The sequence below is a fragment of the Theropithecus gelada genome, chromosome 3, assembly GCF_003255815.1.
Source record: "Theropithecus gelada isolate Dixy chromosome 3, Tgel_1.0, whole genome shotgun sequence".
Taxonomy (NCBI): Eukaryota; Metazoa; Chordata; class Mammalia; order Primates; family Cercopithecidae; genus Theropithecus; species Theropithecus gelada.
In genome coordinates, this window is record NC_037670.1 from 25684080 (window position 1) to 25709312 (window position 25233).

At 38.2% G+C, this 25233-nt stretch overlaps 1 protein-coding gene across 1 annotated transcript in view; it reads right to left on the reverse strand.

The window, feature by feature from the left end:
* Positions 1-25233, reverse strand: part of TTC3 (tetratricopeptide repeat domain 3) — a 120576-nt gene that overhangs the window by 26378 nt on the left and 68965 nt on the right. The window contains exons 26-35 of the mRNA XM_025378521.1: positions 24871-25007; positions 23945-24271; positions 20645-20896; positions 17817-17863; positions 16692-16748; positions 15507-15580; positions 13358-13522; positions 10951-12016; positions 9938-10003; positions 4836-4985 (exon numbers count right to left, since the gene is read on the reverse strand). Coding sequence (XP_025234306.1) covers positions 4836-4985; positions 9938-10003; positions 10951-12016; positions 13358-13522; positions 15507-15580; positions 16692-16748; positions 17817-17863; positions 20645-20896; positions 23945-24271; positions 24871-25007 — 2341 coding nt within the window. The remainder of the gene's footprint in view (positions 1-4835; positions 4986-9937; positions 10004-10950; positions 12017-13357; positions 13523-15506; positions 15581-16691; positions 16749-17816; positions 17864-20644; positions 20897-23944; positions 24272-24870; positions 25008-25233) is intronic.

A 25233-nucleotide genomic window follows, 5' to 3' on the forward strand; every position in this document is an offset into this window, starting at 1 on the left:
CATTATCCATTAAATTAGAGAACAATGCAGAGAGCTGGCAAGGGAGAAGGCGGAAGATGAAGCAGGCACACAGAAGGCTCTTGGTAATTACTGAGTATTAGTAAATTACTGGTGCTGACCTACTGTAGTGGAGGGATGGCATTCATAGCTCCATCCTTCACACTCTGCAGCCACTCCATTTGTCATGTGACTTGCAGTTCCCTTCACTAATGAGGCAAAGTCTATTTTTCCCAGCCCTGACTCTGGCTGGCTATGTGACTGCTTTTGCTGGTGGGGTCTAAGCAGACCTGAAGTCAGCAGAGGCTTGAAAGGTGCCGTGTGGCCATCCTTGCTTGCCCTTGCACCTTCCTACTGCCTTCAGAATAGGATTTTCAGGGTGGAAGATGCAAGACATGTGGAGCAGAGCTAGTTGTCCCAGTCATTCCAGCTGAGACCATTCTAGATCAATCTACAGCCAGCTGACCCCAGATATGTAGGCAAGAACAGTAAAGATGCTGCAGAGCTCTTGCTGGCCCAAAGGTGAACTGATCCAGCCAAGCCCAAGCAGGACCAGCTGATCGAGACTCCTATGCTAAGCGATTACAGTCACGTGTCACTGGGGTTTTGTGGCTGGGAGTTACTCAGCATTATTATGACAGTGATTAACTGATATGCCTACACTGCTGTAAAGTGGTGAGAAACACTCCTAACAGTTGAATGGGGCTGTGGAGCTGACCTTCTTTTAAGGGAGAACAAATGCACGGGCTCTGAAGCCTGACATGACCTGTTCTGCCACTTCGCACTGGTGAGGCTCGGGGAAAGCTGCATCAGCTGCTCCCACCTCCATTTCCTCACGAGTAACATGCAGATTTATGTACCACAGTATAACACTACTGTATAAGGACTGTTTTGAGATTAAATACATGTAAAAACAATTGAGTATGGCACATAGTAGGAGCTTCATAAATGTTAGATTTTAAAAAGACCGAACTTGACAAGGACCCATGACTGAAGAGGAGAATCCCACCTCTGCACCGGTGTGGGCTAGGGAAGTTTTGACAGGCAGGGCCAAGATTCTGTTCTAATACAGACAAAGGTCCAAAAATCTACCCTGTAAATTATTCTGGGCCAAATAATTTGACAGTGTTTTTAAGAGCTGATGTTGACTCAATGTCCATTTTACCATCTCATTAAAGCACCTTAAGACCATATGTCCTGGGCAGATAGGGAGTGACTGATTAATATGGGGTTTCTTTTTGGGGGTGATAAAAGTTTTCCGGAATTAGATAGTGGTAACGGTTACACAATAATGTGAATATTCAAAAAACCACTATATTGTACACTTTGTAATAGTTAAAACAGCAAATTTTATGTTACGTGAACTTTATTCTCAAACAAAAATGAACCTATGTCCTTCAGCAATTCTGCAACCAGTTATAACCTGCCAGTCATAGGTTAAGGTACAATAAAAACAACAAGGGATTCTGGCTTTAAAAAAGCTACTTTTGGCCAGGCACGGTGGCTCATGCCTGTAACCCCAGCACTTTGGGAGGCTGAGGTGGGAGGATCCCCGGAGGTCAGAAGTTCGAGACTAGCCTGGCCAACATGGCGAAACCCCATCTCTACTAAAAATACAAAAATTAGTCATGCTTGGTGGCGTGCACCTATAATCCCAGCTACCCAGGAGTTTGAGGCAGGAGAATCGCTGGAACCCGGGAGGCAGAGGTTGCAGTGAGCTGAGATCGTGCCACTGCACTCCAGCCTGGGCGACAGAGCAAGACTCCATCTAAAAACTAAAAAAAATTTTAAAAAGCCACTTTTCCACTGGCAGAGAATAGATAACTGGCCTAACTACCTATAGAGGCCATTCCTAGCTCATGAATAATAATAGAACCCCATCAGCTATATATAATACCTCACTCAGATTTTTACTGATGCTTAGAATATGCTAAGCATTCTTTTTTTTTTCTTTTTTTTTTTTGAGATGGAGTCTAGCTGTTGTCGCCCAGACTGGAGTGCAGTGGTACGATCTTGGCTCACTGCAACCTCTGCCTCCCGGGTTCAAGTGATTCTCCCGCCTCAGCCTCCCAAGTAGCTACGATTACAGGCGCCCACCACCATGCCCAGCTAATTTTTGTACTTTTGGTAGAGATGGGGTTTCACCATGTTGGCCAGGCTGGTCTCAAACTCCTGATCTCAGGTGATATGCCCGCCTTGGCCTCCCAAAGTGCTGGGATTACAGGTGTAAGCCACTGTGCCCGGCCTGTATATGCTAAGCATTCTTTTTTTTTTTTTTGAGACAGAGTCTCGCTCTGTCGCCCAGGCTAGAGTACATGGCGCGATCTCAGCTCACTGCAAGCTCCACCTCCCGGGTTCACGCCATTCTCCTGCCTCAGCCTCGTGAGTAGCTGGGACTACAAGGCGCCCGCCACCACACCTGGCTAAGTTTTTTTTTTTTTTTTTGTATTTTTAGTAGAGACAGGGTTTCACCGTGTTAGCCAGGATGGTCTCGACCTCCTGACCTTGTGATCCACCTGCCTCGGCCTCCCAAAGTGCTAGGATTACAGGCGTGAGCCACCGCGCCCGGCCATATGCAAAGCATTCTTAAAGTGGTTTGTAAAAAAACAATTTTCTTAGCAGAGGCACAAGTAGAATTTTGGGTGGGACAGTTCCTCCTTGAGTACTGTACTTACTATCTCTGGCTATCCCCTGTCCTTTTTCAACCACCCCAGGTGGGACCTCACAAAGCTGTGAAGTAGACAATACATTATTAGTGAGAAGACTGAGAGTCAAAGAGGCTGAAGAAATTGTCTAACATCACAAAGCTATTACATGGAGGTGCTGCAGTGTGGTGTGGGCAGTGGGACTCTAATGCACTCAGATTTCTAGAGCTTCCCTGTTTTTCTGTTCTCTGTAAGGGGCTGGGTGTGCATTTGCTACATTCAAACATGGCATCAAGTAACTAGAGTAAAAGGAAAAGTTGGTTAGCTCATAACCTCAGCAATCTGCAGTCAAAGGCCAAAGGGAAATATCAGGAAAAGCCACTCGTATCTTTCTATGTTTATAAGAAATTTCTCCATGAGCTATGAGCATAACCACCATTAATAAAGAAATGACTATGGCTAAATCTCATCTACTCTTATGTGGACACCAACCCAAGGAACTCAGATTAGCAACTTATCCTGGTAGGGAATAGGTATACATTTTACGTGGCAAGTCTAATAACTTATCAGGCCTATAATTTGGGGGGTTTATTGCTCTTTTAAGGCACTCTTGAGTAGGGCCACCCAACAGCAGACTCAAAGTCTTAACAAGTTAAAAAAAGCCTGACAGCTGGAGCCCTCCCCATGGGTGCTTTATTTCCCAGACTCTTCTGGACTGACTATACAAAGAAAGAACCTTGATGAACTGTACACACAGAGCACACAGTCAGACCAGCAATTCATAAATCTGGGAAAGCCTCTGCCAGAAAGAAAGATACCTCACCAGCTGAATGCTACCTTTAAGACTATGTTTCCAATCTGCTTCATCACTCAAACAGGCAGCTACAGGCATTCCCACATGCATTTATTAAAACTGAAGTTTCCTGAGGCAAAATAAGGTTTATAAAACTATTTTGTTTTGTTAAACCCCCAAGTAGCTTATAGAAACTTGTGTTTCATGTGTCACTATGCTATGTAGGATTTTGCTTTTGTTCTTTTTTACTTCTCCCAGCCAGGAAACTGAGTAAAGTCTCAGGATCTATCTAATTCTTCTTGTCCTTAGAATCTCCCCAGTCTCATCTTGAATATAAACAGGTCCTGGGGAATGTTATGACAGTTACGTTTACAAACTGACCCTAGGCTTTCTACTAAAATCTTAGTAAATAGGTTTCCTGATTAAGGTCCCACTAAGCTAGTTTTCTTCTATTTAATATGTTACCCCAGCTATTGATCCAGACTTCTGGAACAAATTCCTCCTTTCTTAAATGAATTAATATTCTTTTGTTACCTTTCTAAACAGATGATGGTAGCTTTTAAAAACAAATGCACCATGATTTCCTCACATCTATGATTCCATTTTTTCACTAATTCAGTCTGGCTTTGCCACTAATTGCTATCCCTCCACTAGCCACGTATCTGATGATCAGTCTTCACTAACAGAATTCAAGGTCAGCAGATCTCAACAAGATACTCTGGGTGACTTTACACCCAGTGTATCTAGTATGTAATACTGTATCTAGTATTCTAGTATGTCTAAGGCTCCATGTGTTATTCTTACACTTCCTTAGGAGTAAGATGAAGATGATGATAACAGTAGCATCTGATACGTACTGAGTCCTTACGAACAAGGCAGTTTTAAGTACTTTATAAGTATTAATCTAACCATACATAATGTGAGTTATTATTACTCACATTTTCCAGGTAAAGAACTAAAAGCACAGAGAAGTTAAGTAAATTGCCCAAGATTAGAACTAGTATAGAACCATGCCTAGATCTGAACCCACCAGTCTGTCTCCAGGGTTCTCATTCTGAACCTCTATTGCTATGCTGCCTCTCAATATAAACAAGAATTTATCTCAGAGCTCAGTCACCATAAAATAGAGTTTTAGTTAACCAAGGAAACTGAACTATAGCTAAACGAAAACCCAGATTTACAGCCCCTTTCTCATAAGGCAGTTTGCAGAGGTTCTAAAGCACGGCAAGAAACAGCCACTTTAATATGTCGTGAAGAAATCTGAAGCAGGCAATTCTGAGAAAGAATCTTTTGTTTAGTCAACAAGGCAGAAGTTCAGCTGAAGCTGCACAAGCACAGTTACACTCATATTCTCCTAACTATGCTATGTGCAATTAAAGACAGGTTTCAGATAGGATTACCTTGTTTTCTTCTAAGTGCCTTTTCAACTTTTCTTCCAGGTCCCTGGTCTCTTCTAAGCCCTTAAGTTTCATCTGCTCATAATTTTCATATGCTTCTTTAAGTTGTTCTTGTAATACCTGGTGCTCCTTTTCAATCCGTGAAATTTCCCCCTAAAAGTGAATTACAAAACAATCTATTAAAAATCATTTAAAATGCCTACTTATGATCTTGTTCTCTACTGTTTCTTAAACAAAGGAGAGTAAAAGGCAGATGAAAATTTACAAGGGAAATGTCACAATAATTCAAGAATTAAAAACCTCTAAACAGTGTTTAGCAAAACCAGCTCTTTTATAAATATAATCATTCATATTATTGAAATTCATAAATTCTCCATCTATAATTAGTTCTGAATATTTGTTTTAGAAGGGTTCAATATTAGATCAACAGTTTGATTTAAATGTCACTCTCCACAATTAACACCAACGATTATTTATTAGGTTTAAAAAGTTGCACATATTATACATATTTTAGATATAAACAGAACATTTTAACTTTGGCTTTACTTTTAGGTGTTTCAAATAAATAGTTGCTGGTTATTTCAAAATGACAAAATATTATCAATGAATTATTGTCAGTTATGTTTCTTGCACCAGCTTAACAACAACAAAAAAAACCCCAAACCCAGAAACCATTCTGTTGGCAAACAATAAATGTCACTTAGGTAATTATTTTTTAAAACCTTTCAAACTGCATATAACTTTAAAAGAGCATCTGTTTGATGCTGGCAGCTTCTCCAGCTGGAGGTAACTGTCCTCCCTGTGGCAGCCAGGCTTTAGAAATCTATCCCAAGCACAAACCTGGTCCAGCTCTGACACTTCCTGTACCTTCCCACAATACCTTAGTATTTTTCGAGTGTAAAAAAGCGGGGAATCAAGTATTTGAAACTCCGTGAATGATCAGTTAGAGAACTGTGAATTACGGTCAGATTGACCATGCATGCCCATTTGCCTTGGAGCATGCCACTTTGTCTGCCCAGACTGAAAGTTTAGTACTATAAATAGAGTCCATGCTTAACTAAATTAATTAAACAGTCAACCTTACTATTACTCAGGAGCAAAACTTTATGGTTTAAGACTTTAGTTACCTCCATTTTAATTTTTAATTCAGCAAAAGGATCACGGTGAATAGTAACTTGCTATCATGAATGAATTTACATGCCGCAAATTACCAACAGAGACAGGCAGGAAGCTAAATGCCACCTCTATGTTATTACATTTAAACTTCACCATACATCTGTGAGAAATACATTATTTTTGCCTTTAATAGATCAGAAAACCAAGTGAGGCAACTTCTCAAAGTCCCAGGAGAAAGTAGCAATGCTGGGATTCAAATGCAAGTCTCACTGGTTGAGAAGCCAACAATCAACTATACTAGCATTGAGGTCCTAAAACTAAGAGCTAATTTAAGAAAGCATTTGCGAACGTTCCCATCACTAATAAAAACACTCATTTGAGAGTCAAAAGCACTGACTCATTAAACAACAGAGCCTACCTTGTTTAAAGCTAAGCACAGCATAAGACTTCAACAACAGTAAACAGGCCAAAACGTTCACTATAGGACTATTTGTAAACATAAAAAGCTGACACAATCTAAATGTTCAACAAGAAGTTGGTCAAATAAATTATCACACATTAATAAAATGGAAAACCAAGTATCCATTTAAAATGATGCTATAAATCATATTTACTGATATGGAAACAAGTCTACAATATATTAAAGGTTGCAAATTTCAAATACAATATATATGCTGTGATCCCATCTTTTAAAAACTATTGTTTAATTATATGTAAATGTTCAAACATCCTGGAAGGCTACACATCAAAATGTTAACATGAGTGATGGGAAGGTAGATGATTTTCAATTTTTCTTTCATAATTTTTGGTATTATTCATTTAAAAAATTTAATAACTCTATATATTATTTTTATCATTAGCAACAACTAAACGCTATTTGTACAAATAGCAGCAGGAAACACAAGTTCTGACCTTCCTCCTACTTAACGAGACATTGATCTTGTCAATCATTCCATATCTAACTATAGAACTGCTTTTTAAATGACCCCATATTTCATTTTATAGGTATATCATAATTTAACTAGTCCGCTATTGATGGAGGTTTAGATTGTATTCAATTTTCTGCTGATTCAAATACAGACAAAACAAACACACGAATCCCCGTGGCTCACTGGTCTCTCTCTATACATATGAGTGCAGATCGATTCCTAACTGCCTTCCCAGAAATATCAGTTTCACTATCTTTCAAAATGTGAATGACTGCTTTTCTTATTTCAAGTTGGGTGGGCATCTGTTTATATGTTTAAAAATCATCTGTATTTCTTTCATTGTGAATTGTCTATTCACATCCATTCTCATCTTTGTGATAGGCTGTTAATCTTTTCCTTACTGATTTATAGAAACTCTGTATGTTAAGGAAATTAGTTCTTTATCTGTTTCACACTGCACATAATTTTCCTTGTTTGTCATCTGTGTTTTGACATGTGTATGTGTATATATTTGTTCTTATACATATGCTATGCATATAGGATATACACATTACATGCCATGTGTATAGGTATATAAACATACTTTTTTCCCATGCTGTTTACTGATCTTATAAAAAAATTTTCATTTTTTTCCTGGATACTTTTATAGGTCCATTTTTTATGCTAAAATCTTTAATCTGCCTGGAACTTATTGTGGTATAAGGAAATGAGGTAGGGACCAAGACTGATTTTTTCTAGATGGCAATCCATTTCTCCTATGTATTTAAGAATCCAATTTTTGCTCATGGATAATTTGCCATCTTTGTTTTTTTTTTTTTGAGACAGAGTCTCGCACTGTTGCCCAGGCTATAGTGCAGTGGTGCAATCTTGGCTCACTGCAACCTCTGCTTCCTGGGTTCAAGCGATTCTCCTGCCTCAGCCTCCCAAGTAGCTGGGATTACAGGTGCCCACCACCACGCCAAGCTAATTTTTTTTAATTTTTAGTAGACATGGGGTTTTACTCTGTTGGCCAGGCTGGTCTCAAACTCCTAACCTCGTGATCCACCCACCTCAGCCTCCCAAAGTGCTGGGATTACAGGCAAGAGCCACCGCGCCCAGCCAATTTACCATCTTGATTGATTGATTGATTGAGATGGAGTCTCACTCTGTCACCTAAGCTGGAGTGCAGTGGCGTGATCTTGGCTCACTGCAACTTCTGCCTCCCGGATTCAAGCAATTATCCTACCTTAGCCTCCCAAGTAGCTGGGAATACAGGTGAGCCAACACACCTGGCTAATTTTTGTATTTTTAGTAGAGACAGGGTTTCGACATATTGGCCAGGTACTCTCATATTAATGGTCTATGTATGTGGTAATACAGATAGATTTATATTGTGTTTTGATATTTAGTTGCACAACTCCTTTTCTTACAGTTTCTCTTCCATACCCATTCTTGATACTCATTTTTACACATGAAGTTTAAAATCAATTTGTCTAGTTTCAAATTAATCCTGTGCAGTAACCAAGCCTCTTGGTAGTCACAGCCTTGTATAGACCTCTCCTACCATGTATCAGGGTTGGTGGATTGGTCTATGTGACCAAGAGAATACAGCAGAGGTGATGATTTGTGACTTCCTAAAGCACTGCAGTTTCTGCCTGGGATCACACACTCTGGGAAAAGCCAGCCCCATGAGGTCAAGCAGGGCTAGGTGGAGGTCCACAAGGCAAGGAACTGAAGCTTCCTGGCAACTGCCAACACCCACTTGCCAGCCATGTGAGTGAGCTATCTTGGGAGTAGAACCTCTGGCCCCAGTTACTCCCACAGATGACCGAGCCCTGGTCAACATCTTGGCTAGCCATGTGAGAATCTCCAGAACCATCCACCCTAAACTGCTCCTGAATTCCTGACTTAGAGCGAAATTGCGAGATTTCACAATTGTGAAATATTTACTGTTTTAAGCCACTAGTTTTGAAGTTGTTAGTTATATATACAGCAATATACATAACTAATTAGACCTGTTCATGTATATACTGGGATTGTGTTAAATTTTAAAAAGCTTTAGGGAGAACCAATCTCATTATCAAATTAGGTGTTCTTATCCAAGTACAGGAAATATCTTTTCATTGAAGGCCTCCATGTGTCTCTCCATAGCATTTAAAAATTTTCTTTATATACATTTAAGTATTTTATCTCTTTTTTTGGTATTGAAAATATTTTCTTTTAACATACTTTCTAACAGGTAACTGTTTGTATATATTTTTATATACAAGTATAGGTTTATAGAGGTTAGTATAGGTTTTCAGTTGATCATTTTGGATTTTCCTGCTACACAATCTTAGCCTTTGTAAATAATGATAGTCACTTCTCCTCTTTTCTGTCTTGTTTCTTTCTCATATCTGCTTTCTCAGTTAATATACCCAGGATAATAATAAATATTAATGGTGAGGCTTTACCACTAAGCAAGATGATGTCTTTTGGCTTAAAATATTAGCATGTTGAGAAATATTCATCATTTCCCATTTTCTTACTAGTTTTGGTCAAGACAGTGACCTGGATTTTATCCAATACCTTTTCAGTAACTTTGAGTTGATAAGACAACTTTTCTCTTATGATGCATATTAACGAAATAAATTATATTAGTAGGTTTTCTAACTCAATCATTATTATAGTAGAGAAGGTCTTTATAGTATCTTTCTGTATTATCCACGTGAATAAGCTTACTTATAAATTATTACATGCTCATTATACCAGTTAAAACAATAAAGCTGGCCAGCCTGGGTGACAGCAAGACCCTGTCTCAAAAATAATTAAAATAAAATAAATAAAATAAAAATTTAAAAATAATAAAACAATAACACTGTTATAATTTGAAATAAATATGCTGGAAAAAATTTACCTTTTCCTTCCCTTCTCAAATTTCAACAATGAAAACAAAATCATTTTTTTGTTATGTTCTCAAGCTTATTCCATGATACCTTTGTGTGGAAAAAGCTGACTCCAAAATAGTTCTAGTTTATCATTCCATCTGGATAAATTAATGAAAACAAAACCTTTAAACAGTTTAACATAATTTTGACTCACTTGTTGTTCCTCAAAAGGATTATATGGCTCAGTATTGACTTCTTGGTGTATTATGTTCCAAGATACCTGTGGGCAAAACAAAAAATTAAAATTCACATTATCTCAACTGCTCTAGTAAAATAAGCCCATCAAGTAATAACACTTTAAAACACACCCACAATTTTTTCAAGGTTTTTTTCCCATTTAGATCATGTTCCATACTTTCTGTAAACATGTATATTAGGAAAATTATTTAGAATTAGTATAACTGAAAATGATTATGATCCACTGCTCTTAACCTATTTTTTTCAAAGCTTCCTAGAAAACATAATGAGGTAATGAGGAGTGGGGCAATTCAATAAGGATTTAATGAATTCATACCCTATAAAGGCACTCATAAGAGAATTTTAATTTCATCTCATGCTTGTTAGGAAGGAACTCATACAGATCTCTCTTGTTTCTATCTCGCTGTCTCTTTTTTTCTCATTCCTCCCCTGGTTTGACAGGAGAAGTTGGGCATGTGTAGGTCAGGGTCTTCCTTTTTCCTTCTCTTTCTTTCTGAGTAGCTGCCAGCACATTTTCCCTTTCTCCTCCATGCGGTAAGTCCTATGGGGCAGGCACCCCACGCTGGAAGGCCTCCAGGTGGGCCCTCCTGTAACTGGCAGGTAAGGCACTGTGATACAGGCTACACTGCCAGCCAGCACTTGACTTTTCTACAAACAGCCACCTTCTCCTCCAGCCCCTTTATTAATTCTTAGGATGACGTTTTGGCTCCACCTGCTGTCTTACTTCTCAATGTGCATAGAATTTCGGTAGCAAAGATGGGTATTTTTGAGACCCAAGCTTCTTTCTGAGAAGATTACCTGGCACGCTTCACAAAACAGTTCATATTTTTAAAATATTTTCAGGCAAAAGCTTCAGTAATCATTATAAAGTCAATCAACTTTAAGGATTCTTGTAAATATAACGGCAATGAAAAATGAAAAGGAAAATTTAACTTCAGTATTAAGAAGACTTTTCTATTTAACTCTTACCTGTATGGCAACCATCTGCACGTGTGGAATGTTTGTTACTGCACTGATGCTTTCTGGAATTACTTCACATTTGTTGTTAGAATTTCCACAGTGCCCATCATTTCTGTTAGACTCACTCAGGACTGTATGAGCATGCCCTGTGCTGCAGTGTGACTTTACAGATATTCCCGAAGAGTCTTCAAGGATCTGTGTTTCAGAGGCAATCTGGTGACCAACAGCATTCTCAGCATTCAAATGATGACCCTCAAAATAGGCAGCGGCATTTTTATCTGCTCTGTCATTGGCTACAAAAGACGGCACCACTGGTACTGATCTTGGTAGCTGATATTCAGGAGAAAGGCTGGCCAAGGGTGTATATATGCTGGTGTACTGGGGCAAACCTGGTAACACGTTTATGTATGCTGCCGGTGTCTGGGTGATATCAAATCTCTGGAAAGGAAGATACGTACAGTATCCTGTGAACAAATGGGATTGAGCCCAATAAGTTGGTTTCACATCCTCAAGAACCGGTCTGGGGGAATTAGAGGAGACTCGCTTGTAATTTGCATCCTCAGAGCCTGGTGTGGGAGAATTGGAAGAGGCCCCTTTGGGTTTCCCATCCTCAGAAACTTGTCTAGAAGAATTGTCGGCTACTGGTTTGGCCCTCACATCTTCACACGCTGGCTCAGGAGAATTTGCAGACACAGGTTTGGGTTTCACATCTTCAGAAGCTGGTGCTGAAGATGAATCTGACACTGGTGTAGACTTTACATCTGGTTTAAATTCCCTTGCAGCTGGATTCAGAGGTAGTTTAACTCGTAAATACTCTCCTGCTTTTGAAATTTCTTCTACTTTTGTTTTAATGTTTTTCTTCTTCCTTTTTTTCTTGAGCCGTGATGCAACTTTCTTCAATGCAATACAGTTGTCAATCACAACAAAACGAGGACATCCCAAGAGAAAAGGTTTTAAACCTCCTGCTTTTTCTAGTATCTGTCGAGTTTCTTCTGGGAAAAACTCATATTCTTCAGAGAACATCTTGTTACTCATGTCCAAGGGACCATGCTCCTCCAAAAACTGAGAGAAGTAACTTGGAAAAAATTTACATTTACATGAGTTACTGTAAGGAAGTACTTGAATACGTCTATAAATAAAAAACTTTTATTCTCCCAAAGGAAAACACTGTTTCACTTTTCACTGATCTCAACCTTTCCCCAACAACAAATATAACAAACATAAGGTTAACTGCAATCAATGATACTATACAGAAAATTTTGTATACCTCCTAGAAAATGATCATTTAAAACTTTTCTGGGAGTGAGGGAAAGCAAAATGAAATCAAAAAGTTATCTTATAACTTTCAACTATGTAATTATATAATTTATTCTAAAAACAATAAAAAAATAAAAATTTATTCAGGAAAGGTAACAATAATGCTAATAATAAGAATTTTAAATAAAAAGAGAAAATCAAATCCAAAAACAAATCCTATTTGAATTTGTGTACAGTAAATACTGAAAACTACATACTTTAGCTTTACTTTTGGATGCCTGAGGCAAATTCTAGCATATTTTAAGAAATAATAGTTTAATTTTACAGTTGTTTCCACACTGTCACTCAAGAGTTCTCTGGAAATATGATTTGCTCGGCATTTCAACTCTAAAGAAAAACCATGAAGAAGGATCTAAGAGCACAACTAAATAGGAATGATGCAATGGAGGAAAACAGAAGAAAGGGCCATATGGTGGATATGCTACTGACAGGACTTCCAGGAGAAGAGTTGGCTTTTAAATTAATACTCTATTACAGACCTCCGCCCTTGATTTATTTTCTTAAAAGGAAGGCCTCATGCACTATTTAATAACACAAAGCTCAAAATGGTAAGCTATTTCTGAGATTTTCCTGAATTTTTTACTTGTTTTATCCACCCCACTCAATATCGATCTAGTAGCTCAAACTGACAAAATCAATAATCATTAGGACTCTAAATTTAATAATTAAAAATCCTCAGGGCGGGGCGAAGTGGCTCATGCCTGTAATCTCACCATTTTGGAAGGCCGAGGCAGGCAGATCACTTGAGGCCAGGAGTTGGAGACCTGCCTGGCCAACACGGTGAAACCCCTTCTCTACTAAAAATACAAAAATTAGCCAGGCATGGTGGTGCAAGCCTGTAATCTCAGCTACTCAGGAAGCTGAGGCATGAGAATCACCCGAACCTGAGAGGCACAGGTTGTGGTGAGCAGACATTGCACCACTGCACTCCAGCCCATGTGACATGGCAAGACTCTGTCTCAAAAAAAAAAAAGTCCTAAATTAACTTTGTGTAAAATGTGGCAAAATCTCTAAAAACAGGCACAAATTAAACAACTTCTGATCTTTAATTGGCAGCCTCAGTATAAAATAATGATTGTAAAAATTTCAACCCACTTACTCATACAGAGTTGAACATTTTTGTTTTGGGTTCATTTCCCATAGCTTCTTATTGCGGACAACATATTCGTTACTGTGTTGGTCATAGAGAGCTTCGAATTCTTCTACATCTTGCCGAAGATGGTCAGGCACTGCAAAAGGGCCTGCAGAATCTGAATTTCGATTGCTGGTAAATAACAATAAAAAACACCCAGTTTTGTGAAAGATAAACTTTTGGTTTATTATTTAACCAGAAGAATGTTTAATTGAAATAAACACAATAATGGCAATATATTACTCAGCTCTATGTTGCAAAAAAATAGCACCAGGGAACTTAGTGTAGATAAGTTACCCTTCCACAGTTATAGGCAAGAAATATCATATCCGACAATCTAAGTAAGCACTTTCAATTATCTAGTCTTGCTCCAGAGCAAAATTCTTAAAACTCCATAATTTAAAAAAATGTTGCATTAACTATAACTTGTTAAATGATTGAAAGACAAATGAAGACTGTATTACAACTGCTATTAAGTAAGTTAAAGTGAGACTGAGACTGGTAAATGTTATTAATAAAAGGTTTTTTTAGGCCGGGTGCGGTGGCTCACGCCTGTAATCCCAGCACTGTGGGAGGCCATGGTGGGCGGATCACTTGAGGTCAGGAGTTCAAGATCAGCCTGACCAACACGGAGAAACCCCGTCCCTAATAAAAATACAAAATTAGCCAGACATCGTGGCGCATGGCTGTAATCCCAACTACTCAGGAGGCTGAGGCAGGAGAATTGCTTGAACCCGGAAGGTGGAGGTTGCGGAGAGCTGAGATCACGCCATTCACGCCATTGCACTCCAGTCTGGGCAACAAGAGCGAAACTCCATCTAAACAAAAGTTTTTTTTAAATATAAGATGTTAGCACTCTAAAAAGATGTAGTAGTTTGAGTGTGGACTCTAAAACCAGGCTGCATGACTTAAATCCCAGCTCTGCTATTTATAAGCTTTGTGTTCTTGGGCAAGTCGTTCTGCACTGTGCCTCAGAGTTTCCTTATCTGTACACTGGACAGAATATAATAGCACTTACCTCCTAGGTGGGATAAGTGGATTGAAAGAGTTTATGAATGTAAACCCCCTAAAACAATGTCTGATACATAAGAATTAATCTCAGTAAAGGCTATGCTATGGTCTAAATGTTTGTGTTCCTGCAAAACTCATATGTTGAAACCTAATCACCAATGTGATGGTGTCAGGATGTGGACTCTTTGGGAGGTAATTAGGCTCTGCCCCCATGAATGGACTTAGTGCCCTTATAAAAGAGGCCCCAGAGAGTTGCCTTGTCCCTTCCACCATGAGAAAACACAGCGAGAAGGCACCATCTATGAAACAGAAAGCAGGCCCTCACCACACACTGAATCTGCCAGTACCTTGATCTTGGACTTCCCAGCCTCCAGAACTGTGAGGAATAAATTTCTGTGTGTAAGCCTCCCAGTTTATGGTATATTGTTATAGCAGCGCAAACTGACTAAGACAGGCTATTATTTTAACTTAAAACAATACCCTACTTAAGGAATCCATGAAAATGACCACGTAAATTTTTAACTGTTCTGATAACTCCTTTAAGAAATGTGAAAAAAAAACCATGTTGTAGATTTTTGGTTCATAAAGGAATATGGGTTACTACTACTCACTAGTTTTATTTCTTAAATATTTGTTTCTTGAAAACTCAGTTTCGACAACCAGATGGCACTGAAAATCACTAATATATAAGGTGAAACCATAACATCATATACAGCTCCCAAAACAGCTTCTTCCCTATTACAGCAAAAATGCTAGTAAGTATTAACAGAACATTCTCTCTATTGACTATTTTAAAGAATAATTTGTAGACATTTTTCTATGATTTTCCCACAGAGCCTTGCACATGGTAGGTTCTCAATATGTACTTAGGGAATGAACATTACCAGTATTGTGACTTTAACACAGTTTGAATGAATTCTTAATGCCTTCTAGCCATGCTATGTAAATGTAATCAAGATAGAATTACATCAGGCTGTCACATGCACAGCTTTAGAAAGGAAAGTTAGGGAAATAAAACACAAGTTTATATACATTAAATTAACACAACTTATTAAGTAAAGACATTTGAGTTAAAATGAAGCAAAAATTTAAAAATTATACTTACATATGGTCTTCACTTGAAGTGATGACATCATTATTTGGAGTTACTGAAGTTGTCCCAGACCCAACTAACATAGGCTGGTTTAAAAGACAGAAAAATGACAATCATTTTCTACCTTAAAATTCCATTAAAGAAAAAAAAATCATTAAAATTGATGAATGCTTATATAAACACACATACAAATTGCTAATATATAAGATCTATCCAAATTTTCTTACAAACAGGAACACATGGTAATAAAAGTTTCAACAGCCAAAAATAAGCTCAAATTAACATTTAGGATAGTTTCCAATGCTCCAAAAAAATTTAAATGTTACTCAGTTTAAACTCCCATTTTACCTAAACTAAATACATATAGTCAAAGATAAAAATAAAAGTTGTATTGGAACTCCTTAGCTCTTCTCATCTTTTGAAGATTTGCTACTCTCTCTCACTCCATCCCCCTTTCTGCTCCCCACATACACAAGAGCCATGAAGAACCCACCAAAGACTTAAAAATTGTGCTCTACTCTGGCACAGTAGTTCACGCCTGTAAGGCCAAGGTGGGCAGATCGCTTGAACCCAGGAGTTCTAGACCAGCCTGGGCAATACAGCAAAACCCCATCTCTATAAAAAATTAGCTGGGCATGGTGGCATGCACCTTCATTCCGGCTACTCAGGAGGCTGAGGTGGGAGGATCACTTGAGGCTGCAGTGAGCCGTCACTGCACCACTGCTCTCCAGCCTGGGCGAGAGAAGGAGACCCTGTCTCAAAAATAAAAATAAAAATGCCCTACTTATCTCACGGGCTTGGAGGAGAGCCTTTGGTGAGAGGAAGGAAGGGATTCTATCAATCCTGGGACAGTCATAATGATTAGTATTCATCATTTTTAGTTTAAATATGTTATCTATTTTTTGAGACTTATTTATTTTTGGGGACATTATGGCAATTTTTTTTTTTTTACTCAGAAACATCTAAAAAAATAAAAAGGTCAATAAAGAATATGAGTCTCTCAAGACTTGCTATTATACAATATGAACCTGGAATTTCTTCAAAATGTAGAAGACTGCCAAAACATCTTTAAGTCCTAGAAAGTCTTTCTCTACAAATGTTTCAAAATATCCAAAGAATTGCTCAATTCTAATTTATATGTCCAACTAACTATTTTGGAGAGTGTAGACAATAATTAATACAGAAAATACTCCGTACCTTTGAATCCTTTGGCTTCTTTTTCTTGCCTTTGTTTTTCACCTTGGTAGAACTAAACTAAAAAATGGGGGGAAAATCAGTGAACACTCAAATAACAGCATTATGAATCTCAACATAAAGAAACCATATTGGTTTTCACAGACTAGCCATAAGTTAAATGTTTAACATTATGTTTACATAAAATGTTTAACAAAAATAACACTACAGTGTATCAGCCAAAGTGCTATGATTTATCATAGAAAACAAGCAAAATTTAATAATACCTAATGTTATAACTAAAATTAAATTGTTCCAACATTTTTATCTTATTTTCCACAGGGTTGGAATGTTGTTTCAAGTAATTAATCAGACTTTTATGTAATTCCAGTTATATGCTATAATAGTATTTTTATTATTAATGTATTTCTTTCACTAAGCCACACTAGACATTCTGCACCTGACCACACACTGGGGCACAAACAGTGAATAACGAAGCCTTCAGCTCCTTATGGGGTAAATCAGCTGTGTTTCCCTGCTTAGTCGGGCAATATTTGATGGAGCAGATTAAGATAAAATTTCATATAGATAGATGATTTGCTCCTGAAAATCAGTAAACGGGCATCTTTCTCTTTGAAAACTGCCACAATGCTGTGCTTTTCTCTATTTACTCACTTTCCTAAACTGAAGAATTTCTGAAGAATGAATAAAAGGCAACTGCAAACTACTCAGGAAGACAACTCTGGAACTGTTTTAACTTAAACTCAATTTAGAGCCACTCAAAACAAAGTCCCTTTGTTTTCCTTCTAGAGCAAAAATTAAAACTTTAGTTATTAAAGATAACTTTTCATTTTTATGCCAGGAGATGAAGAACTCTTCCTTTCTTAATTAGAATATTAATGTTTATCAGCTCTGAAACTTCATGGAAATTGTCTAATTTAAGCCTCATAGTTTGCTGATTATTGCTCCAATTCCAAGAAGAAGACTGGCAGTGACTTTCTAATGAAATAGTACATACTACCCAGACGTCCTTTTAATGTGGTTCTTGAATACTGGCTGTGATGTCAATAAACACTGGCCTGGGTCCCCCTCTCATCCTTGGTTTAACATAGATTAGAACATAAGATTTCAAGTGATCAAGTAACTTACCAGTGCTTCACCACTGTCTTGTTTCCTTAACACAGTACAGCGGCTGTCTGCAGGAATATACAGATGGTTTTGTGAGGAAACTAAATATTTATATTTCCATATAATACACTAAAGCCTTAAAACAACTCCTGATACTACTGGCATAGGCCATGTTCTATTCTTTAATAGGCTTTGACACAAGTGTGGTTTAGAAACCAAGGGCAAAATGGCTGACTAAACAGGAAACCAACTACAAAGAACCATAAAACTTCAATCTGATTCAGCATAATGTGAGTGCCTTCTAGGTGCCATCTATGCTAGTGCTGGGAATAGAGATGCACAAGACAGTCCCTGCCATTGATGAACTCCTGCTCCACTGCCAGAAAGACAAACAGACAAACACCTGTAACCCAGAATGCTAAGTACCACATGAAACACAAGGCAACACAGCTCATGAAGGACTCAGGTCTGCAGTCTGCATGGGAGAGGCCCACAGGAGGGGCAAGGAGGACTCTGAGGAGGAGGGGACATTTAAGTTACTCTGGAAATGAACAAGCAAAGGGGTGGGGCATCGCTGGGGGAACCACATGAACAAAGACAGGAGTCAGGAAAGCACAAGGCAGGTTTGGGCACAGTGAGAAGTGGGGTGTGTGCTCAGAGACAGAGGATGATGATGAACCCAGACCCCAGATGATGTGAATTTAATTTGTAAGTAAAACTAAACAAATATTTCCCAAATTGAAGAGTTAAAAGAATCAGAGAGATGTTCTAGAAGAGTCACTACCTGCAATATAAGAGGAAGATGGAAGAGTGGGAGAGTCTAGAGGCATGGAGTCCAGTTTGGAGGCTACTATAGTAGTCTAACTATGGAAAGACAACTAAGGTCCTGGCCTTGGGAAGTGGGGTGACAGCAAAGGATAGATCAAGGACAAAGCTCATCTGGATTGATGACAAACAAGTTATACTCTTAATACTGAAAAGAAAGAATTGACACTAATTACAGAGTTTCCCGTTTAAAAACTAGATATACAATGTTATTGACTGAGATAAATTGAGGAAAAACAGATCTCTGAAGATGTGATAGGTGGGTTCAGTCATACTGCTTCAAGGGGTTCTTTGGCTGTCTGACAGAAATACCCTAGGGAATCATGCATGAAGAGGTCAGGGGAAAAGTCGGGGCTCTCAGTTATCACAGCACTAGTGACACTGTCGAACACTCTAATCTACAAGATCAGTGGATTTTGAAAAGTTTTAAGAAATATAAGCATTCCTTTAAATGAGGAGATAAAACTGAAAATGTTTGGGGTGAAGGTGGAAGGCAGAGCTACTGGACTTGAGAATCCATTGGGATTGCCAAGAATTTGGTTAGTGGCTTCTGACCTCATGACTAGAAACAGAGAAACAGTAGCAGCTGGAAGTGCTGTGTTTTTTATGTAGAGAACACAAGTTAAAGGACTAGTGGATGCTAAGAGGGAACTGTGTCCTTTTTAGTTGTCTTGTTTTGTGATCCAAACATGCATCAGATTTTGTAAGCTCAGTCCTGGGACAGCATTTTATTACCAGCAGCAGCAAACTGATGGTAATAAATTCAGGCTATCAAGTAGCATGTCACCTTCAGTCATGAAGCAGTATCCTGAAAAGATAAAGCCATCTGTATTTGAGTGCGCTCTTTTCTAAGAACTTTCGTTGTCAAAAGTAAGCTTTCCGCTTCCTTATACTGCATTGGAACTTTATCATCTGTGACACCATCGTACAAGGCTGGACCTTTTAATGTACTCTTTAAAACAGCATGACATTTAAAAGTCTAACTCCTAACAATACATAGAGGAGACTTCTGATTCTGAGGGATTTGGGGATTATCATAACATGTTTATGTAGTATGAAAGGTAAGAAATTATTATTTAGAATCTAGGAATATGAGAATTTTTAAGTAAAACAGGACCACACAAGTCACTGCCTCCAGATCATCTCATTTTAATATGAGGAAATTAAGATCTAAGAGAAGAGAAGGAATTAGCTGCTAGCTAGCTAGTTAGTTCAAGCTGGACTCCATGCCGTTACCCAAATAGGCCCCCCAATTCCAAATAAGCCCTGACACCCAGCTTTCTAACTCCACTTTCACATTCAGAGCCCATCTGAGACTCTACCCCTGCACCACAGCTTTCCTCTCTCCCAGGGAGAAAGAAAGTGTTGGGTCCTTCCTTTGATGCCCTTGGCACTTTCTCTGGCCCTCCTGTATTGAGCTTACTACCATGTTACTGTTATTGGTGCATGTTTCTTACTCTCTTTTCTAGAACACAAGGTCCTCAAGGGCAGAGACAAGTGTAAGCATTTCTGAATTCCTTCTCAACACCCATCACTGGGCCCACAAGGTTTTTAATGAACTAAACTAAGGGAGAAGCTGTGCCATAACCTACTTTTCCTGACCCCTAGTTCTAGGCTCTTCCCATTAAAACATGGGGCATCCATTCTAGATTTTGCAAACATCACCTACTTCTGCAGGCCAATGTTTTCTAAAATGCTACAAATCAAACCACTTGCTAATAGATTCTGTCAATGTAACATGCAATCTTTCCCATGATGCTGTGAAAATATCTAAGACGGGAAGAATATTGTGTATTGTTAGCATAACATACCCACATTTGAGTATCTCTTTAACTGATAAAGTAAAAAAGCTTTATGATATAAAAAAATTGCTACTGTTAATCACTAACTTCCCCACATAAACTGGTTGTACCATAATAATTTTCACTATTTTCTTTGTTATGTATTTAAACAAGCTAGGTCCTTCACAGATTTTTTTCCCCTTAAGGTTAAATGTAATATAAATCTAAATTCAGTCCACATACCCATTATATCAAAGAATTCATCTAAAGCACTATGCAATGCTGGGAACTTGTCTCTGTGTTCTTCTAGCAGCCATATTAAACAACGGGCTTCCTTCAATGATGTTGGCTCAGAGAAATAATCAAGTTGCTTTCCTTCTATAGAGTCTAGTTTGTGACCATATTTCTCATGCCAGAGGAAAGTCATGATACTAAAATCAAGCTGTTTAAGAGATGCTCCATAACGAGAAAAGAAAGGTCCTGTGGCATCTAAGCCTGTAATAAAAACAAAACCCAAATCAGAAGAGGAGGGAAATTATTTACTGTAAAATCACATTCAGTCTCTCATCTCTGAAAGCAGCTGACTATAGTTTGCTTATATTCTCAGCAAAAACATTTAAATAGTTGAGAACAGATTCGTTCAAGCTATTAGGCATTTTAGAAACACCATTTAACATTGTTAGACTAATTATAATAATTCTTGTCTACTAGATTTGAATAATGTGGGCCAAAGCCTTCTACTATCATAGTTACCTTTATTAGACCTAGGAGATGAAAGTATGGCATTAAATTTCTTTAAAAATATAACAATGAGGCCAGGTATGGTGGTTTAGGCCTGTAACCCTAGCACTTTGGGAGGCCAAGGCTGGAAGATCACTTGAGGCCAGGAGTTCAATACCAGCCCTGGCAACATAGCAAGACCCCTATCTCTACAAAAAAAAAAAAAAAATTAGCCAGGCATGGTGACAAATGCCTATAGTCCCAGCTACTTGGGAGGCTGAGGTGGGGGGATTGTTTGAGCCCAGGACTTTAAGGCCACAGTGAGCTATGATGGCACCACTGCACTCTAGCCTGGGTGATGGGGCAAGATCCTATCTCTAAAAAAAAAAAAAACTCAAACAATGTTTTCACGAATTCATAATGACTTTCATTCCAATTAGTACAAACTAGCAAGATTTTATGTTTCTTTATCTGGATTCCATAGTAACAAAACATCAACAATATGCAAAATCTTTCCGAATGTGTCTAAAAGAGGAAATGGGTAAACCCATTCCCCAACACCTAAAATAACTGCTCCTTATTCCCCAAAATGTGGGTCCTCACCTTCCTCTACAAAAAATCAAGGTGGTCAGTATGCCTACTTTTATTCTCCACTCTCCAAATTAGAAAACAGGGTGACTGCAATCTCATACACACTCCTATTGAAATGACAGTGAAGCCCCACTCCTGATGAACAGCTACCAAAAAGAAAAAAGGAGCTCTGTCCAGTTTCTCCATCATGCCTCTAATACAAAATGGTCACTTCTTCCAAGGGCCTCAGTCAACAAATGAAGTCAATAAATGAAGCAGAGATTGCTCAGAGTCAAAATTACCCTAGACTGCTCGCTTCCGGATTAAAGAGTTAGCTTGCAGAGATCATATTGCAGGAAAATTAGGATCTTTGAACACCAGAATCAGGGACCATGTAGATCACACAATAAAAGATTTAGGAGAGCCCAGTGAAGAAACAGCACACTCCCATTCCCCATCCACGTCGGAGCTTGTGCTCAGTGAGGGGAATGCACGCAGGCAGCGTTCACTATTGAAATGTTAAATTTATCTCACTAGTGCTCTATTACTTCTCTCTCTCCCTCCCTCCTTTCCTCTCTTCAATCTTTTGCTGAACATAAAAACTGACCTCTCTTATGTTAAATACGTGCACAATATAAGTCCACCCAACAGACGTTTTATGAGAAGTAAAATTCCAGGAAATGAAAACTGCTTTACTTATTATTTAAGTAAGTGTGCATTTTACCTCAGGACTGCAGTAACCCCCTTAGTAATTAACATGCTTGAACTCATTTCACAACTTTAAATAAAAATTGCTACTTTAAACAGTATACATATATCCTTATTAAAATACCTTTAATCTTCAGAATAAACATGGTTTATATCAAAAGACATGTTCACCCTTTCCTGCCAGTGAGCTGGAGGGCTCAAGTGCTGCATTTACCTGAATGAACAATGGCTGGCAGTCTTGACCGTGTAGCATAACCCAGGCAAACCTACTTCTCCAGTCCTGAGTATCTCCTAAAGCATGTTAAAGCAAGCAATAACTTTATAATGTGCTTACTTGATATTCACTAGTGACAATCTTGTCACTTAAAAATAACTTTCCGGGATCACAAATCCATGACGATCTATGCTCAAGGCAGGCATGTTCAGCTGTCTAACTATGCCAAGCTTGCTGCCATCTTACATTGTCTCTTCTGGCAGAAACTGACCAATATCTTCTCTGAAACCCTAGAATTCTAATAGCCCCACGTTTCTAAACATTGGGGACGGCTGGCAGAGGCTTGGCAGGCCCCACTCTGTGGTCTGCTGCTAAAGGCCCTGCCTTTTTCCTGTGGCTTCCTTTAGCCTTTTATCTAATAGCTGCCAACTGAATAAACTATTGTGCTAGGCCAGTTGCTATCCAGTCACTAAGATAAATCGTGCCCTGGTAGGTGCCCAAAGCATCCCTACCTCGTGTTACACAACAACTGCATCTGCAGCTGCCTTCTTCAGTCCTACATGGCCTTAGGCCAAGCGCCTGCTTTGGGGGAAGGCAGGGGGCTTGCTCACTCTTCCCTTCTCCCAGCCAAGTTACTAAAGTCAGAACACAGTACAGAGTCATATAATCCTGTGATTTACCACAGCTCAGTCCCACCCTAGGATATGTTTCTCTTAATCTCTAGATACAGATTTGCCCTAGGTGACCCTGAGCAATTAAGTCTCATCCACTCTTCCCTCTAAATTTTTCTTCAAAGAATCTGAATTATATATTTGTCTTCTCAACACAGCTCCGGAGCAGGGGCAGCCTCCAGGATGTGTTATTTACCATGGTTGTGCCTAGGATTCACACATCTACACATTTACAAATAGTTTAGTCTAATACAGGTCTGGATTTCTTTACTGACTGGTCTTTCCTTAGATTGCACCTTTTGAAAAAGTATACTGTAACCTACCTATAAAATAACCTAAAAATTGTGGGGGGGGGTGTGTGTGTGTGTAATAGTTTTTCTGTTTTTTAAAGGCCTTCATATATTTAGTTCTTTTTTAAAAAAATTCTTTTAGAAACAGGTCTTGCAACATTGCCAGGTTGGTCTCAAATTCCTGAGCTTAAGCAGTCATCCTGCCTCAGCCTCCCAAGTAGCTGGGACTGGAAAAGTATTCTTAACCATACAAATTTATAGTCCTGCATTTAAAGTTATAAATTATATGACAAGAAAATGAAAATGACTCAGAGACCTACACTTCCCCTTCCTACTAAAGTATATTGCTCTAGAATATAAAGGGACATACCAAAGCTATTAAGTTTTTGGATCCAGGCGGCCAATTTGGGCTCCACTTCTTTAAGCTCACTCAAAACATGCAGAAATATTCTTGTTTTTACTCTGTTCTTTTCTTGAATCAAGTGATGAATAACATAGTCCACTGCTTCATTTAGAAAATTTCTGCTAGAAAAACAGGTTGTATAGTCTTCTGTGCTCAAAACTTTCCAAGAAAGCAATTCTTTGAGAAGCGTGGCTGTATTCTGTATGCCAGATTTGATTTTGTCAGCATACTGCTTTATACACTGTAGAATTCTGTCATCAAGGAACTGACAATGCTGAACATTGTCTACAGTTTCTAAGGATAAATAACAATGGTTAAAGTGATAAATAGGACTAATTCACAATGATATAAACTTAGAAATAATGTAAAATTACATAATATGATTCAGATTGATTATATTGTTTAACTAAACTCAAGACACTTTAATTAGAAATATAAACATTTAACAATACTTTTGAAAAGACATGAAAGTCCACGTTAAAATAAACATATCAAAAGCAAGCATTTAATACTCTTCATTCTGAACCATTCATGTAGCATTTAAAACTTAGTTCCTCTAAAATATGGCCACTTCCTTCAACAATCCTAACCCAGCTTCATCAACTACCTTAACTTTACATACAATAAATATGTTTAGTCATCAAGCAAGGAAAGTTAAAATACAATCTCTGAAAGGTTTTTCAGTGGGAATACAATCTCTGAAAGGTTTTTCACTGCTCTTTACACCAACCCAATTCTGTCTTTGAGTAACAGAAGATAGTGATAGTATTAAATTACTAACTGAAATCTTCATTTCAATTCAATATCAATGAACATAAGGCCCAAAAGATGCTTATATTTATACTTTTAAATGAGAGTATAATATTCGTATCATGGCTTTGGCTTATGCATACCTTTCTGCTCTTCCTTTTTGGGTGGATTACTTTCTCTTAAGTCCTCCTCCATTCTTTCTTGTGCTAATTTTTTTGCTTCTTTTTTTTGGATCTTTCTCTTCAATTTTTTGTCTTCTTTCAGTCTTAGTTTCTCTAGGCTGATAAACATTTACAATTAGCGATAACTCAATGAACTGTTTTCCTCTATCATAGAAACCATCTTCCAAGCAATACATTAGAAGTTTTCCTTTTTAATTAGAGCTCAGCCTACATCTTCCATTCAATAAAAGAAACTGTCAGTATTGTCAAAATAAGGGTACTTGTTTCATGAAAACAAGAACCTCAATGATTAGGTGATGTCTAAGGATGCAGTCTACAGATTGT